This window comes from Gastrolobium bilobum, unplaced genomic scaffold, assembly GCF_033153095.1.
Source record: "Gastrolobium bilobum isolate Gb01-03AN ecotype WA unplaced genomic scaffold, APGP_CSIRO_Gbil_v1 utg776, whole genome shotgun sequence".
Classification (NCBI taxonomy): domain Eukaryota; kingdom Viridiplantae; phylum Streptophyta; class Magnoliopsida; order Fabales; family Fabaceae; genus Gastrolobium; species Gastrolobium bilobum.
Window position 1 is genome coordinate 284,155 of NW_026899202.1, and position 16,224 is coordinate 300,378.

The 16,224-nt window shown below is 34.1% G+C and overlaps 2 protein-coding genes across 3 annotated transcripts; both read right to left on the reverse strand.

The window, feature by feature from the left end:
- Window positions 1-2,425: 2,425 nt before the first annotated feature.
- Window positions 2,426-10,950, reverse strand: LOC133288209 (long chain acyl-CoA synthetase 9, chloroplastic). 2 transcript variants are annotated; one of them, XM_061485922.1, is made up of 11 exons: window positions 10,297-10,950; window positions 9,605-9,685; window positions 9,159-9,422; window positions 8,865-9,009; window positions 8,600-8,760; window positions 8,224-8,453; window positions 7,308-7,425; window positions 4,819-4,950; window positions 4,482-4,616; window positions 4,050-4,256; window positions 2,426-2,767 (listed from the first exon to the last, which is right to left on the reverse strand). In XM_061485922.1, exons 1-11 carry the CDS (start codon window positions 10,729-10,731, stop codon window positions 2,600-2,602), a joined length of 2,076 nt encoding a protein of 691 aa, XP_061341906.1. In that variant the 5' UTR covers window positions 10,732-10,950; the 3' UTR covers window positions 2,426-2,599. The 2 variants fall into 2 exon arrangements, with proteins under 2 accessions (XP_061341906.1, XP_061341905.1); XM_061485921.1 differs by having other exon boundaries at window positions 8,600-8,773; window positions 8,878-9,009; window positions 10,297-10,949.
- An 844-nt stretch (window positions 10,951-11,794) lies between these two features.
- On the reverse strand, window positions 11,795-12,133 carry LOC133288230 (uncharacterized). The gene has a single exon (XM_061485948.1). The coding sequence runs from the start codon at window positions 12,131-12,133 to the stop codon at window positions 11,795-11,797; it is 339 nt and encodes a 112-aa protein (XP_061341932.1).
- Window positions 12,134-16,224: the final 4,091 nt, after the last annotated feature.

Consider the following 16,224-nt stretch of genomic DNA (forward strand, 5'->3'; position numbering starts at 1 on the left):
ATATAACTTATGTCATTTAAAATGACAAACACCAAACCATATATATATATATATATATATATATATATATAATTATTTCCAGTAATATATTTTCAAAAGAAAAAGAACAATTCATAGTTTTTAAAACAATAACCTCAACAATTTTGAGATGTTTTAATGTTGAGAAAAAAGTGTGTCATTTTGCGGTGGGATTCACATTTTTTTTTTTTTTTTGTATAAATGTGAGATCCACATTTTTGAAACTTTTTCTCTTTATTTTTTCTCATGATTTATTTTTTTCTTTTACTTAAAATAATATAACTTTATGCTTTAAAATGATACACAACTTTAAAATGTTTAGGTTTCTTTGTTTATCGTACATGGCTAATGACAAAAAATATCACAAGCTTGTTTACCAAAAAAAAAATAAAAATATCACAAGCTTACACTTTTTTTGGTCCTTTATGTAACGCCAGAAGAGGGATCGTCGCTGAAGGACGTGAACAGATACTTCGAGGCTAGGGCCTAGGGCTAAGCATCTAATCTATTGGACTAACCTATACCATTGATAAGTGAAAGGAGTTACTTTCTTTCTCTTGGAGTTTTGACTATATTTTTACTACCTTTATCTTTTCAACATTTCAAAAGGATATTTTGTCTTCCATTTATGGCTCTACCTTTACTATTTGAGTTGTTTTGGGGCTCGGTCAAAAAAGGAAACAAAGCAATGAAGATTTGAATTTTGGACAATTAAGGACTCGTTTGGTGGATATGATAGAATAAAAGTAGAATATGATATGAGGTTGATAAGGGTAGGATATGATATGGGACTGATAAGCCTATGTCATGTCCTGTGTTTGATGAACATCTGATTAGCAATATGATAAGATTACGTAGAAGGAGAAAAGAAAAAGAAAAAACAAAATATAATACAATAAATACAAATTATTGGATAGCGTGGGGATATATTGTATATCCAATATTAGTATCATATCCTGTTGAATCCTAACCCAACTCTCCATATAAGATAAGAAATAATGTATTGGATAGGATAAAATAAGACAATATAGGATAAGCTAATCATATCCTATTGACCCACCAAATAAGAAATAAAAGTAGGATATGATAAATTATCCTATCCTATCTTCTTTATCGGGTGCTCCAAACAGATCCTAAGTATGACGAAGAAGGGATAGAAAGGAAAGAGTTATCATCGAGTGTACAAGACGGCAAGTAATTTTATAACTTGTTTTAGAAATAAATTATCCAAAGACTTCTTTAGGTACTTCGCTTATTAAATTTCTTTAGGTACTTTTAGGTCAAAATGTCCGACCTCTAAAACATAATTTTTTTAGGACCCATTATGTTTTTAAAAATGAATAATAAAAATGAATGAAAAGTGCTACTGAGTATGTCATGAGAAAATTACTTATGCATCGACAGCAGAAGTGATTTTTCCTTCTTCTTTTTTCCTTTTTCTAATTACAAAAGGAGGGCTAAATAACCCAAAGCAAAAAGTTAACTACAAAGGAAACAAAATCAAGGATGAGCTGCTATTGCAGCCTACACGATCATAATAATGAGATTTTGATAAAGCTTGTTGAGCAAGTCACCGAGCACCAATACTGCCCTCTCTATTCGCATGACCAATGAGATTTTGATAATAATAAATCAAGAATGAATATCAAGCATAATTCAAGGGCAACAATAAAAAAATAATTAAAAGGTAAAATCAAACCAAGTGTTAAGTATAACTGCTCCCTAAGTACAATAATAACCAACAAGTCAAGTGTAATAATCAAGAGAATATCAAAATATTAAGTCTGAAGATTTTACAGCTTTTTATTTTCAGGATTTAATGTAAGGATATTTTGATGATTTGCATGAATGACCACAAAAAAAATTAAAATACATGCTTTAAACTGCATGATCTTAACAAACTCTCTGAAAAATAATTTCAACATTTGTTATCTGTTTTCTTCCATTTTTATTTTTTATTTTTTTTGGTAAGCTATTCCATTTTATTTACCGGAATCAGGGTACACCGGTGGATCTGGTACAAAACTTTTGCAAAAGGGCAACAACTGACAAATATGCAAAATTTTTAATCCTAACTACACGGGAAGTGAAATTGCTACAATATAATAAAGGAAAAAAGATTTCTCATGTTGCATGAGAAATCTCCTCTCCTGTCACTCTCATTTCGATGTCCGTGCCAATCACTTTTCTATTTTTTATTTTTTTCTTTAAAGTGGGCCCCACGCCTTTCTCTCTCTGTAGGAAAACTTGCATTTCTCATGCAACATGAGAAATTGCAAGCACTATAATAAAAGGTTCAACAATGTTCACCTTACATCGTCACTATTGAGCAAATTCAACACTTCGCCCTTCTGCTTGTAATAAGCCTCACGTTATGCATTATGAAGGTAACTTAACATGGGATAAGAATAATTAGGAAAAAAAAAAAAAAAAAAACGACGATACAAAACCTCACATCACCTCAACCCCTGCCCAGGTAAAAAGAAAAAGAAAAAAGGAAACAACTAAATAGGAAAAGGGTAAAAAGATCAGTAGCATGTTTCAATGGGAGGAGTAAACAGATCCAAGTTTGCTCGTTAGCCTATGAAGCATATAACTCGGAGAGTTCTTCATGGAAAGCCTTTCTGATGGCCTCTCTCTTGATCTTGAGAGCAGCAGTGACTAGTCCCGACTCAGGAGTCCATGGTTCTGAAAGCAATTTAATTTTTGCAGGAATCTCAAATTTCTCCAAACGAGCCTTCTTTGCTTCCTGCAAATAAATAATAGTACACCATTTTCAAAGGCAACACATCAAAGGTTGTAATTCACAGAGTTCTTATAAAGAATTAATTCAATCCAAAAACTTAAAGTAAATGTTATATTAATAGTTTTTATATTATATTTCTCTAACACAGTCCCTCGCATAAAAATTTTTATATTATATTTGTTTAACACAGCCTCTCACATAAAAATTAATTAGACTTAAATGGTGGACAATACATCATGCCCTATCTACCTGCTAAGAAGTTTCACAATATTTAATTATTTTTTTAATAAAACAAAAGACGATGAGAATCAAACTTGTGACCACTTCGTCACAGAAGCTTAGATACCATGTAAAAAGTCAATTTAACCCAAAAATTTAAACTTTTAGATAAATGAATGGCCCGATCATGTCTCAACGGCCAATCTTCAGCAGAAGATCCATTGGAACAATTCTTTATCTCTATTTCGAGATACCCGGTCACTTTTTTTTTTATCTCACTATAAATGGTTTGCTCTATGGAGTAAATTTGCTGTCATGAGTAAACATGACTAAACTAATATAAAATTTTAGTCAGGGATAAAGGATAACGTCCTGATTGAAATATCAGTCTCACGGTCACAATAAACAAGACAATCTCAACACTTTGATTAAAATGTGGATCACTGGTATTGGTATCCTTTTCATGAGGATAAAAACTTTAATAAGATACTGAACGAAAATATATCGTATTCACATGCAAAAGGTCGCCTTTCCTCTTCTGCCTGCTCTCAATAACGTCAATTTTGTATCCATCAAGGTCATGCTTCTTGTTTGAGTTGGAGGAAAATAAAAAAACAGGGAGGGAAGTAAAAATAAAGTGGGATGGAAAGGTTTCGATTTTCAGTTATTCTTGCCTGGCAGAGGGTAAAAGATCACTATAAACTCAGTTACATGCTAAAAAAGTGGACAACATTTGTGGGGTGGAGTGTAAATAAGCTGCAAGTTGCAACTATCAACCATTCCAAATTTTTGTTGTACAAAATAAATGAGAAGTGATTTTTATTTTAAGTTTTCCTCTTATTCAAACAGGTATAGCCAGAGATGATTGCGGATGTAGCTCTGATGTTAATCTCAAAGTTGCCTTAGTTGACTTCAACTATATATGTAACCAAAGAAAAAAAAAAACTTTTTAACTCTATGCTGTTTCTGTTGATTTAGGCAAATGTACCTTCTAAAAAACAGAAAAATTAATTCCTAAATATCACCGCTAACTAAGTTGTTAGAGGACTTTGATAAGAAGGCAAACCTTTACAAGTGACGCAAGCACCTCCTTCACAGTTTCTTCTTTCATGCACAGTTCGGAAAAATCAAGATAAGGAATTCCTTGCTTCGAAGCCCATTCTTCCAATGTGGACTGAGAAACCACCACAAGTGCCACACAGTAACTATGGAAAGGATCAGCATGCAACATAATATTGTCCACAAAGGGGCTGACAATAAGAGCTGCCTCAACCTGTATTTAATAAATTAGTCAGAGGAAAATTATTGAGAATTGTGCATTCTACAAACTGAGCTCATTTTTCATACAGCAGGAGTACATAGTCCATTTCCCAATATAGAAAAATATGGGATATGGGTGGAAATAAGTATAAAGGTGGGTAGTGTAAAAGTGTTACTTTTTAAAAGGTGTAACGAATACTCTGTACTATAAATATTTTCCTACAAACCATATTCGTACCTTTCCCAAGGAGACATATTCTCCATGCTGCAGTTTAACAATGTCCTTTTTACGATCAATGATTTCAAGGCAACCATCTGGATGAAATCTCCCTATGTCACCAGTGAAGAACCACCTCATTCCTTTTTCATCAACCTTTACAACAAAAGATACGTAGTAAATACATGTAATTCAAACCCAAAAGAAAAAAGAAAAGGAAGGAAAAAAGGTAGCGAATACAACTTTAAAATTCACTAAGCAGAATTATGACAGCAACAGCGGAAAATCAGAAGTGATATTTTATCCCACCTTGCCTTTTTAACCCCAACAAGTAGGGAAAAAGAACAGTGAAGCTTACCTGGTACGATTCTTTTGTCTTTTCTTCGTTTTTGAAGTACCCAAGAGTGACATTTGGACCACCAATTACAATTTCACCACGGGGCATTGGTGAGTCATTGGTTAAATATCCACCTTCAGGCCAGTCAATTAGCTGAGTAAAGAAAACCAAATGTTCGTATAAGAAATATTTTTACAGGATACCACAAGAAAAATTAAACTACCAAAATTAGATAATCTTAGTAGAAAAATACGACTTAATCTTGAAGCCTCCCTTACATTGCACCATTGTACCAGGTAGCAAGGAAATATTAATGGTTTCAAACCAAGCTTGAATTCTAAAGGATCACGAGGAAGTGGATAGATGCTAGCCATTTCTTTAGTTATGATAAGATTTAAGAAAACAAGAATAGTTGGCAATGACATCCAATATATACTCCTAGAATCGTGATGGTCTCTATAAAGTCATAAAATATGGCAACACTTAAAAACATGCAGACGGTGCATATAGATTTGACCATGTTGAACTTGATTGTAATCAGAAAGCTTATATACATGTCAAATTGAAGGGAGGTTTCCAGAAACGGTATATGTTCACACGTTGCTTGAGACTAGATTAGTAGTGAAAATTGATAGAAAACAATTGACGGCCCTGCTTAAAACAAAATCTTTTATGCTAAACAAATGGTACAATGAGTATAGAAAACAAAAAACTTTCTACATTGAAAAAGTTGCTGATAACCTTTAAACATGCCGAGAAGGTTTGCATAATGTGACTTTTACAGTTTTTCTGAAGATTTGTATGTCAGGCAAACACAAGACCATGTTAAATGTTTACCGTGAAGAATTGTGAGATGGCCCAAAGAGTAGTTAGTTGAAATTGTTATTTTTAGGTGGTTAAAGTTGTTAGGTAGGAAATTAGCTTAAATAGTAGGAGAGGGTAGAAGAGGGGGCATTCAGATTTGTTAACATTTGGGAACTAGGCATTAGCTCTGTTGTAGAAAGCGGAAACTCTTGCAAGCAAAATTCTCTCCTTAGGTCCTTGTTTGTAATTCAATAAAACAGTACAAAAGTATTCCTTTTCTCTTTCCCTTCCTATTTTTTCTCATCTCTCTCTGTCTGAAATCTCAGAATCTGTTTCTGGGTTCCTAACAAATCACTATACACGACTATATTTATAAGGTTTTCGGTCCTATTGCTTAGTCCCCTTCTCATGATGAGTGCAGTAAGGTTCCAATTTTTAGGTTGGTGAACGTTGATTAGTTAATTTGCTTGTCTTGGTTGTTTTGTTCTTTTATTTATTTATTTGTTTTTGGGTCTCTTTTCGTAGGATATCTTGATTCTCTGTTCTTGTAGTTCCTTACTGCTCATCTAGTAAGAAGACTTCTTTTTTTTTTTTTTTTTTTTTTGTAAATAGTAAGAAGACTTCTTTCATATATATATATAGAGACAGGATCCTTTGACACTAATGTCAAATTTGAAATTTGACAACTCATCTGGGAGCCGTTAGATCAAAAAAGATCAACGACTTTGATTTGTAAGCATGTGACACCATTGATCTTTTTTGATCTAATAGCTCTCAGATGAGGTGTCAAATTTCAAATTTAACACTGGTGTCAAAGGATCCTGCCTCATATATATATATATATGTGTGTGTGTGTGTGTGTGTGTGTGTTGTAGGACATTCCTCTTGTCAGGCTATAGAGACAACTAGTGTGAAGTCCACCATTTTTAAAATAAAAAGAAAAGAAAAGAAAATGCAACACAAATATCGATGTATGTGTAGGAAACTCAACTTTTGTCATGCAATATGACAAATGCAAAACCCATATATTAAAGACGCGTGAGTCAAAATCTACCCAAACTGCTAGAACTGTGAATAAATTTTGGATGTGTATGAGAGTGTACACATCACAATTTTAATAAATTTTGGATTTTCGGAGAGGACATTTAGATATAATAGCTTTTTAATGGTTTCACTAAATTCTTGATCTTCCTCTACCTCTAACGATTGGCTATCTTCATCTAATCAACTCTTCTTACTGGAGCTTCTATTGGGATTCTTCTCACAAGGTCAAGCCATCTTGGGCATGGTTCTTACTCCCAATTTCTCAAATACATTCATCCCTCATCCATCTTATCTAATGTATATGATGATGATAAAGGATTATCTTAAGTCAGAAATGTAGATTAACTGTGCTTATGATGTTTCATGATATAAGCTGCATGGAGAAAATGCTCCAAACCAAACTGAGAAATATGATTCCATTAAACAGCAGTGTAAAATGAAACCCATATAAATTCACAATAAAGAACAAAAGGTAGCATTCATTTGTATAGAGTCCTTAAAGTTAAGCCACTAGCAGTAGTGGTGAGGGGTTTGGTTAGTTTGCTAGAGGTCATAGGATCAAACCACCATGCCACCTCTTCTTCTTCTTTTTCTTAAAAAAAAAAAAAAGAGTCCTTCAAGTTAGAATGTATTAAGGCAAAATTGATCTGATCAATTATTACCTTAATAAACGAGCAAGGAAGAGGTGGTCCAACACGGCCAACAGATGTATCATCAACATCAGAGAATGTCGCACCAGCACAAGTCTCTGTAAGTCCATATCCTTGACCTATTGGAGAACTGGAAATGACAATCCAATATAAATATGACAGAAAAATAATAATAAAAGAAAGGCAAAAAGCAAAAAAGAAAAAGAAGTACTAGAGTAAAAGCTAGTATTGCTTCCTTTAGCAGAACATTCAAGAGTGAATCTAGTATAAATCCTTTTAGAAGGTCATTCTACCCACAACAGATATAGAAGCATATCATTCACAGGTCATAACAGAGAAGAGCAATTTATATTTAAACTTTGTGTAGCAAGACTCCCTATCTTGACTTTTGGTAATACTGCAATTACTCAACTTAATATAATACTTTCTCAGAATCTGTTGCTTTTGATACTGATTTCCGTACAAAAGCAACAACTTATATAACTACCAAGTCATCATGAAGATTGCTAGAAAAATCACTGTATATTTCTTAAGTTTGACTCATTCTTTAGCTGGTCCTCCTGGTTTATTGCTCTAATGCTGAATGAGCATCATAGAATAAATGGTTGAAACTTATAACTAGCGTAACTATTGTTAAAGTGCCATTGCCTTAAAATATCAACAATTTCACTTCAAAGTTAAAGACAGGCTTAAGTTTGACATATCTATACATGCTGTAATTTAGTGCATAAATTGGAGAGGAAGGCCAGAGTTTTCAAGGACAATTTTTTATTGTTTGTCATGTTTGCACTTTTAAGTAATATAGCAATCTTTGTTTGGTTTCTTTTAGGAGGATATCATATCCTCTGTTCTTCTTCATTCATATTCTTCCATAATCATATTACTTCTTTAATTTGAAAAATATATATTAAATATTGACAAGACTGACCCAAGACATATATTGATGAATCGCTGAGTATCACTAGAAAGAGGAGCACCGCCGGACAGTATAAATCGGATACGACCACCCAGAATTGCTCGAACCTTTTTAAACACAAGAAAATTCCAGAGAGCCTTTTCCAATCCCCAAGCTCCAAACCAGCTACCATTAACTGCATGCAACCTCCTTGCATAGGCTAAATCAAACAACTTCTTTGATAATCCTCCTGTTGCATTTACCTGCATTGGCAAAAGCATAAAGTCTTCAGTCTTGCTCCACTGACTTGTATAAAGGCAGGTTTCATGCAACTAGTTTACTAACACACACATGATACTCTTGATGCATGATACATAGGTGTTTATTCACGAGTCACAAATCAAAATACCTTCTTGAACACTCCATCACGAACACGATCAAGAATTGCTGGCACAGCCGCCATTAATGTCGGCTTCAACATAGTAGCGTCCCCATTTGTTCCTTTTTTTATCTTGTTTGATGTATCAGTTAGGGTCAAAGGAGATCCATATCCTATAGCAACCCCAACAGCTGCCATCAAATTCTAAAATGTGTTCGAGTTTGTCAAAAAACGAAAAAAAAAGTGGAAACAGAATGCCTCAAACAGAAATATTTATTGAAATTATTCAGAAGACTACATCCCCATACCTCAGCTGCTAATTCTAGAATATGAGCCATTGGTAAGTATGCTAGATATATATCCTTTTTCCCAAGGTTAGGAACAATTGTCATCACAGCAGAGACCGTAGCTAAGACATTGCCATGTGTCATCATTACACCCTGAGCAAAATAAATATATAAATTGAAGAAACAGTACAACAATATAAACGAGAGAATGGAAAGGGAACAGGAAGAAAGAAAGTACTCAATTATGGTTCAATCTGAAATACTATTTAGGAAGAGCCACATATGTCGAAGATGCTTCTAACCTTAGGTAATCCTGTACTTCCACTTGTATACATTATAACTGCAACATCCGCAGGAAGAGGTAAATCAGCATCAACAGGATTTTCTCTACCAAGTTTCTCAACATCAGTAAAGGAAGTGATTGTCCAGCCATGTTCAACAGATGAGGCATCAGATGGGATATCATCATCCATGCATATCACACGTTTCACCGAGTCAAGTTGTCCACTAATATTAACAAGTGTTCTCAATTCTTTCTTCCCACAAATCACTGTTGTAACCTCTGTCTGCCACGGATTTTGAAGGTGAGTTCACAACAAAACAAAGAGCACACGAACTTCAAATAATGCCAAACACATTAACATTTCAGACCACCATAAACAAGTTCCAGAAAGTAAATCACAATACTGAGAAACAAGCTATGGCCAAATTAACAACTATATGAGACACAGAGGAAAAAACAAAAAACCTCATTCAATGAATGACATAAAGCTTCCTCTCCCAACGATGCATATATAGTCACAACCGTCACATTTCGCCTGAAACAACCCTGAAGAAAATAGATATAAATTATGGAAATATAAAATGTCACATCTAAATGAACGAGTAAAGTACATTTTGGATTCTCAGCAAAGATCACAGAGTCTAATTTAATACCTCAAAAAAAAAAAAATCGACTTGTGGTTCTTCTGAAATTTTAAATAGATTTAGTTAGTCGAAATCGTTGTCCCTCTAAAATTTAAAAAAAAAAAAAAAAAACCCGCATTAGTACCAAGAACTAACATGAATCTATTTTGGAATTTATATGAATCACGAATCGACCATTTTTATTTTTTTCTAAGGATTAAATTGGCCCCATGATTTTTGTTTAATACCAAAAGATACTTTACTCTTATTTTTATTATTATTTTTTTGGAGAAACTATATGTATGTTCCAAGGAAGGCAATCATATTAGAGGCAAGTACAAAATTAAGGTTTAAAACATCTTCCAATTATGATACTCGTAGAATTAAATACGTACTCTTACGCCGGGCTCCTATATCAGTGCATTACTTTTATTATTATATACTATCATACCCACAAAATAATTACTTAAAAATAATAAATATAATTTAAAATTTAATTTGTATGGAAAGCTTAAATTTGAGATTAAGCAAAACCTGAAGGGCGATGAACCACTCTTCCCTAGTGTCAGCGAAGATGGCAGCACGTTCTTCTCTGACATGTCCGAGTGTGGCGAGTCCAGAGGCAAAGTTCGAAACGGCATCGAAGGTTTTGTCGTATGTGAGCCATTGGTAATCTCCTAAGTGAAGCTTCTCGAAGGATCTTCCATCCTCGCTGATCTCCACTTCACTTGACACCAGTCTCCGCGTCCCCAGAAGCAACCTCTCTCCGTGTTTTCTGCACGCATCCTCGAACAGCTCCGCCAGTGTGGTCACTCCTTCCCACGCCGAACTCACCGGAGAACTGAACCGGTGGTTCCGTATGACCAGGCCGGCGGCGTCGGCGGGAACCCCGCGGCGTTTGGGATCCTTATTGCGGAAGAGGAGAGTGACTAAGAGAGGGACTATCACTCCAACAATGTAGGGACTCATGGTTATAGTTAGTGTTGCAACTACTACTATCAACTATAATTGAAGCTTCAAGTTTTGAGTTTAATAGAAGAGAGAGAGAGAGTTGGTAATGGTGGTGAGAACAAGGAAGAGGTTGTCGTTGGAGTTTCAGTTGAGAACGAGTTCCCCAACTTCAACTTGTCTTTTTGCATTTGTCATCAACTCTCTTTCTAAAGAATCTAAACATTTTTTTGTTTTGTTTAATCGTTAGTTTTGGTTGAGTTGGGTTAGAAAAACACGGGACACCGAACTCTCTGGTCTCTTTTGGTAAAAATGAATTTATTTATTTTTTTGGATCTAAACGAAAATATAAAAAAAAAAAAAAAAAAAACATGGAAAAAAGGAGAAATAAATTTTATTTTATTTTTGGAGAAATCATCTTATAATCCCATATTTTTCTATAAAATAATTTAGAATTCGAGATGATTCCATAATTAAAATTTTAAAGGAAAAGTTATTCTATCTATTTATAATTTTTTTTGTCTGTCTATCTTTGTCTATCATTTTAAAAAATTGTTACATCAGAATCTCAAGAAGAGAGAGAAAGATAAATATTAGTTAAGATTCTGGTATAATGATATTCTAGAATAATAGACAAAGATAGATAAATAAAAATAATAGGTAGAATAATCTATCACAAATTTTAAATTTCTTCGAAAAATAAAACTGATGGATCGGATGATAAATTTATTATTTCAGTAAAAGCGTGAATACTAAATTTGGTGATGCATTGATTTACATGCTTATGTGCCAGCAACAGAGAAGAACAAGGAAAAGGAAATTAATTTATTAATTCGAATAAGAATAATTTAAAATAAATAAATAAATTGTTTGCGACTAAAAGATTCGTGGTTCGGCGAAGTTGGTGACTGTGGGCCGCAGGATCTGGTTATAAAAATGTTTGGGATGTGGTGCATGAGGCCTAAATGTCGTGTTCATTCAATGGGACTATGATACTTATCCAAATTCTTTTTTTTTTTTTTTTATAACAATAAGGGGCGTAGCCCCAAACAAAAACCAACAGAAAACAAACAAAAACTACAAACTATCCCGGATCAATAATCTCATGGAGATCTTGATCAAAAAGATGAGCAAGCTGATTTGGCATGATTTGATGATGCCAAAATCTAGATCTTTTCTGAAGAGTAGACTTAGCTAACCAATCCACACATGAATTTGCATCTCTAGGAATATGAATTAGAGTAACCTCCCAGTCCTGAGCAATAAGTGCTTGTATCTTAGCCACGATGCGCGGCTGACAAGCTGCATTGCAATCTGCAAGAATAGAGAAAACTTCGGAAGCATCTCCTTCTAGTTCCACCTTCCTAAACCCCAATTGCCAGCATATCTCCAAACCTTTAAGGGTTCCCCACAATTCTGCCATAATTGGAGTACAAGCACCAATATGATACTCAAAACCACCAAGCCATAAACCATCAGCAGAACAGATTAACCCGCCACAAGCAGCCCTTTCGCCAATCCTTTTGACCGCTCCATCAACGACAAAAAAATTAAAATAATGTAATTAATTAAAATAATTACGCATTTAACGCTGTTTTGTTAAAAATTACACATCTGTTGCACAATGAGACGCCCCAGTGAGGCGTCTCTCTCCTAGAGAAGACGCCCCAGTGGGGCGTCACATGTGACGCCCAAAGAGGGTGTCTCATGTGCAACCTATATATACCCCACTTTCCTTTTTTCACTCCTTACTCATTTACCTCTCCAACCTCTCTCTAACCGCGGTTCATAGCGAAGCTCTGCCAACGTAGGTAAGGTCATAATACCTCATATGTATACATTTAAATTACAGTGCTAGTTAGTAATACATGTTAGGATTGATTGTATATTAGAGACTTGGAACATTAGGATAGTCACTTAGAAATTTTGTGTCATGCTATGAATGTTGTAATGATATAGTAATATTATTATTACGTAGTTATTATTATTACTGATTTTTAATTATGTATTAGGGTTTAACATATTAATTAGTGATTTATAAATAGTGTTAGAGACTTTGTAAATTTCGTATGTATGATGTTATTAATGCGGGAGTGCATAACTTTGTAGTTAGTTAAGGATAATGGCTGAGTCATCATCTTCTTCGGGATCTGATTCGGATGTAGAGCCCACCGATCCCAGCATGTGGATCATACCTGGACCCTACAGGTGGGAGGTCCTTCGTCAGAGGACGCAGAAAGGTCATATTTCACAGCGTGTGTGGAATACTGAGCATGTAAGAAAGATTAAGACGAGGCGTGGGAAGCCACAAGGGGGCCCACCTACCGGTGCTATTCCACAGGTTGTGGAAGAGTACCTCAGATAGGCGGGTTTCATACATGTTGCCAGGATGCAACATATCCAGGTATGTTATTTATGTCGTTTTGTATTTATGTAATTAAATAATGTAATTCGTTAACACGTGATAACTGCGTAATTTATCACAGATAGATACATTTTTAATTAGTGCTCTGGTCGAGAGGTGGAGACCAGAGACACATACCTTTCACATGACCCAAGGTGAGATGACGATCACCTTACAAGATGTGGCAGGCATCTTGGGCTTGCGCGACGACTGGTTGATGGAATATTGGAATTTCAGACGCACCCATCTCACGAGATTCATCTCCTTCTGAAGCACTAGCATCCTCCGCCAGAAGATGTTCTTCCATTGCCATATTTTCATCGTCATCATCGTCATCTTCGTCGTGCATTTCCCAAGTCGGATCATTTTCATCTCCCTCAGAAAAGATACCAACTGGAGACGCATGAGCGGCATGAGAAGCTGGAAGACGGGGAGAATTTAAATAAACTGACCTCACCGGTATGCGAGCATTCTCCGTTGCAACGATGTCGACATACAACTCTAGAAAATCTGTCCTTGACTGGTTGCAAAATTCTTCCATTGTCATCTCCAAGTCTTCATCGTCAAGCACTTTCAAACTAATGTATTTATCACCTTGCCACACCCTTGTCGTGATCTCAGTGATACATTGGTTGTCTTGAAGACTTAACTTCTGCCGAATTCTCTGATGCAATTCGCCAATGGTTGTGTTGCGTTGGATACGTGTCGGCCTTTTTTCACCTTCGAATATGACACCTCGTCGACCTTCTACCTTCCTACCATTGTAATATAACACAACACGAACAGAATCAGGATTTGAACTCATTTTTAAATAGAATTACAACTAAAATTCAAATACTAAATTAAAGATAAAGGAATGTTGGTGGAGAAGAGAGATATGAAGAGTGAGAGAAGAGGTGTGAATTGAATGGAGGGGGTGAGGAAATATATAGAGCACACATGTGACACCAGTTTTGGGCGTCACATGTGACGCCCCATTGGGGCGTCTCTCCCATGGATAAGACGCCCCAATGGGGCGTCACATGTGACGCCCAAAACTGGCGTCACATTGTGCAGTAGATGTGTAATTTTTTACGAAACAACATTAAATGCGTAATTATTTTATTTAAATACAATATTTTAATTTTTTTGCCAACATTGATCTTCACCCAATTTAACATTCTTTTTTCTTTTTTCTTTGTGAAACTTTCGTCGTTTATAAGGTTGCTTATTTGTAGAAAAATAGTTATTGGGTGTTCGAGTAATAAAATTAGAATGTAAACAAAATTAAGTAAGTTATAATTAGATATCAAAACTTGTGCACATGCAAAATAATGTATATGTATGAGTATATATATATCATTCACAAATTATTATAGTAAGATAAAGGTACTATGTAATAGCGTAAAATTGCGAAGATAAATATGCCTAAATAGTGTTTTTTTTTTTTTTTTAATATATCTACATGTTAATAGATTATTCAATTAACAAAGTCCTTATAATTGAGCTATAAATTTAAGGAAGAAACATAACGTACATGTTAGTAAATGGTGGGTAGGAGGTGGGTGATGATTGATGAATGATGATGGGAAAGTGGGGAATTGAGATTAGGAACATAGGATACGAACATTTAAAATACATGAAAACAAAATGATGAGTGGCCATTAGTAGCCACTCACGTGACCTGTAAGTTGGACCACACCCTTGGGCCTTGGCCTTGAGGTTATTATTGTTGAAGATGAACTCATCTACCACGTGTCGTCTCTGACGCCATGAAACTGCTTTTCGAGCGGATTCAAGGATTTGTTGGATCTGAATTTAAAGAATAAATAATCCTAGAATAAATTACATGAAATTTTTGAAATTTTCATAAATATTTTCCATCTGAATTTATTTTTCATTCAAGCTTAATTCTACTATAAAGAACTGATTAAGTTATCTATTATTTTTATATTTAAAATAGGTTTGATAGCTAAACTTGTATAAAACAATGTTAAAACCAAACAATGGGATAAGTTATATTTACAAACTTAAAGTTTACAAATTTTTATAAATTACACTATATACTATGAATAGTATATGCTTAAGTAATATGTACTACTCATACTATATAATATAATTTATAAAAATTTATAAACTTTGAGTTTGTAAATATAACCATTCTCTCATATAATTAATAAAATCATAACATGTTATTATGTTATGATGTCTAATACCATGTATTAAACATAACCTTTTAATAGTATACGCAAAGGGAAATATTTGAACATAAAGGAAGGTAAAGGAATGAACGAATTAATTTTCGCAAACCTCACTATTTATTTCGATGAGTTCCAATTCATTTACATATTTTTCCTAAGTGAAACTAAAAATTTCCATAATCCTCATTTCTGTATTTTTTTTTTTCTATTATATCTCTTTTTTCCCCCTTATATCCATGCAACAAATGTGCCCTTCCCCTCAGTGGCGGAGGCAGCCTCCAACCGGAGCCCGGGCTAAAAAATTATATGTGTATTTATTTTTCTACTTGAGCAGGAAGCATGAAAAAGAATTATAATTTTATTAAATATTTTTAAATTTTATTGAATATATTTTAGGGAAAACTTCAAAAATAAAATCCTATTAGTTTTTTAATTATCACTTACCCCCTCACAAATTTTTTGAATCATTTACATCCTTATTTAGATTTTTTTTATCACTTACCCCCTGACTTAAAGTTTTTTTTATCATTTACCCCCTAAGTTAGGGGTAAATGATAAAAAAAAACTTTAAGTTAGGGGATAAATGATTATGAAAAAAGTTATAAGGGTTTTTTTTGAAGTTTTTCTTATATTTTAATTTTTTTATATAAATTGAAATGTAACACATAACTTAATACAACTTACCCAAATCTCTCACTAAATATATTTTTTTTGATAGGGCCAAATTACAAATTTTAGCCCAGGCCAAATTATAATTTTAGACTGGGCCAAATTATAATTAATTATATAATTATACATGATAAGTATAATTTGTTAAAATTTAGCCCGGGCCGAGGTCACACCGAGGTACAACGTGGCTCCGCCACTGCTTCCCCTATGCATATATCATGTAAGAAAATAGAATTATATATATATATATATATATATATA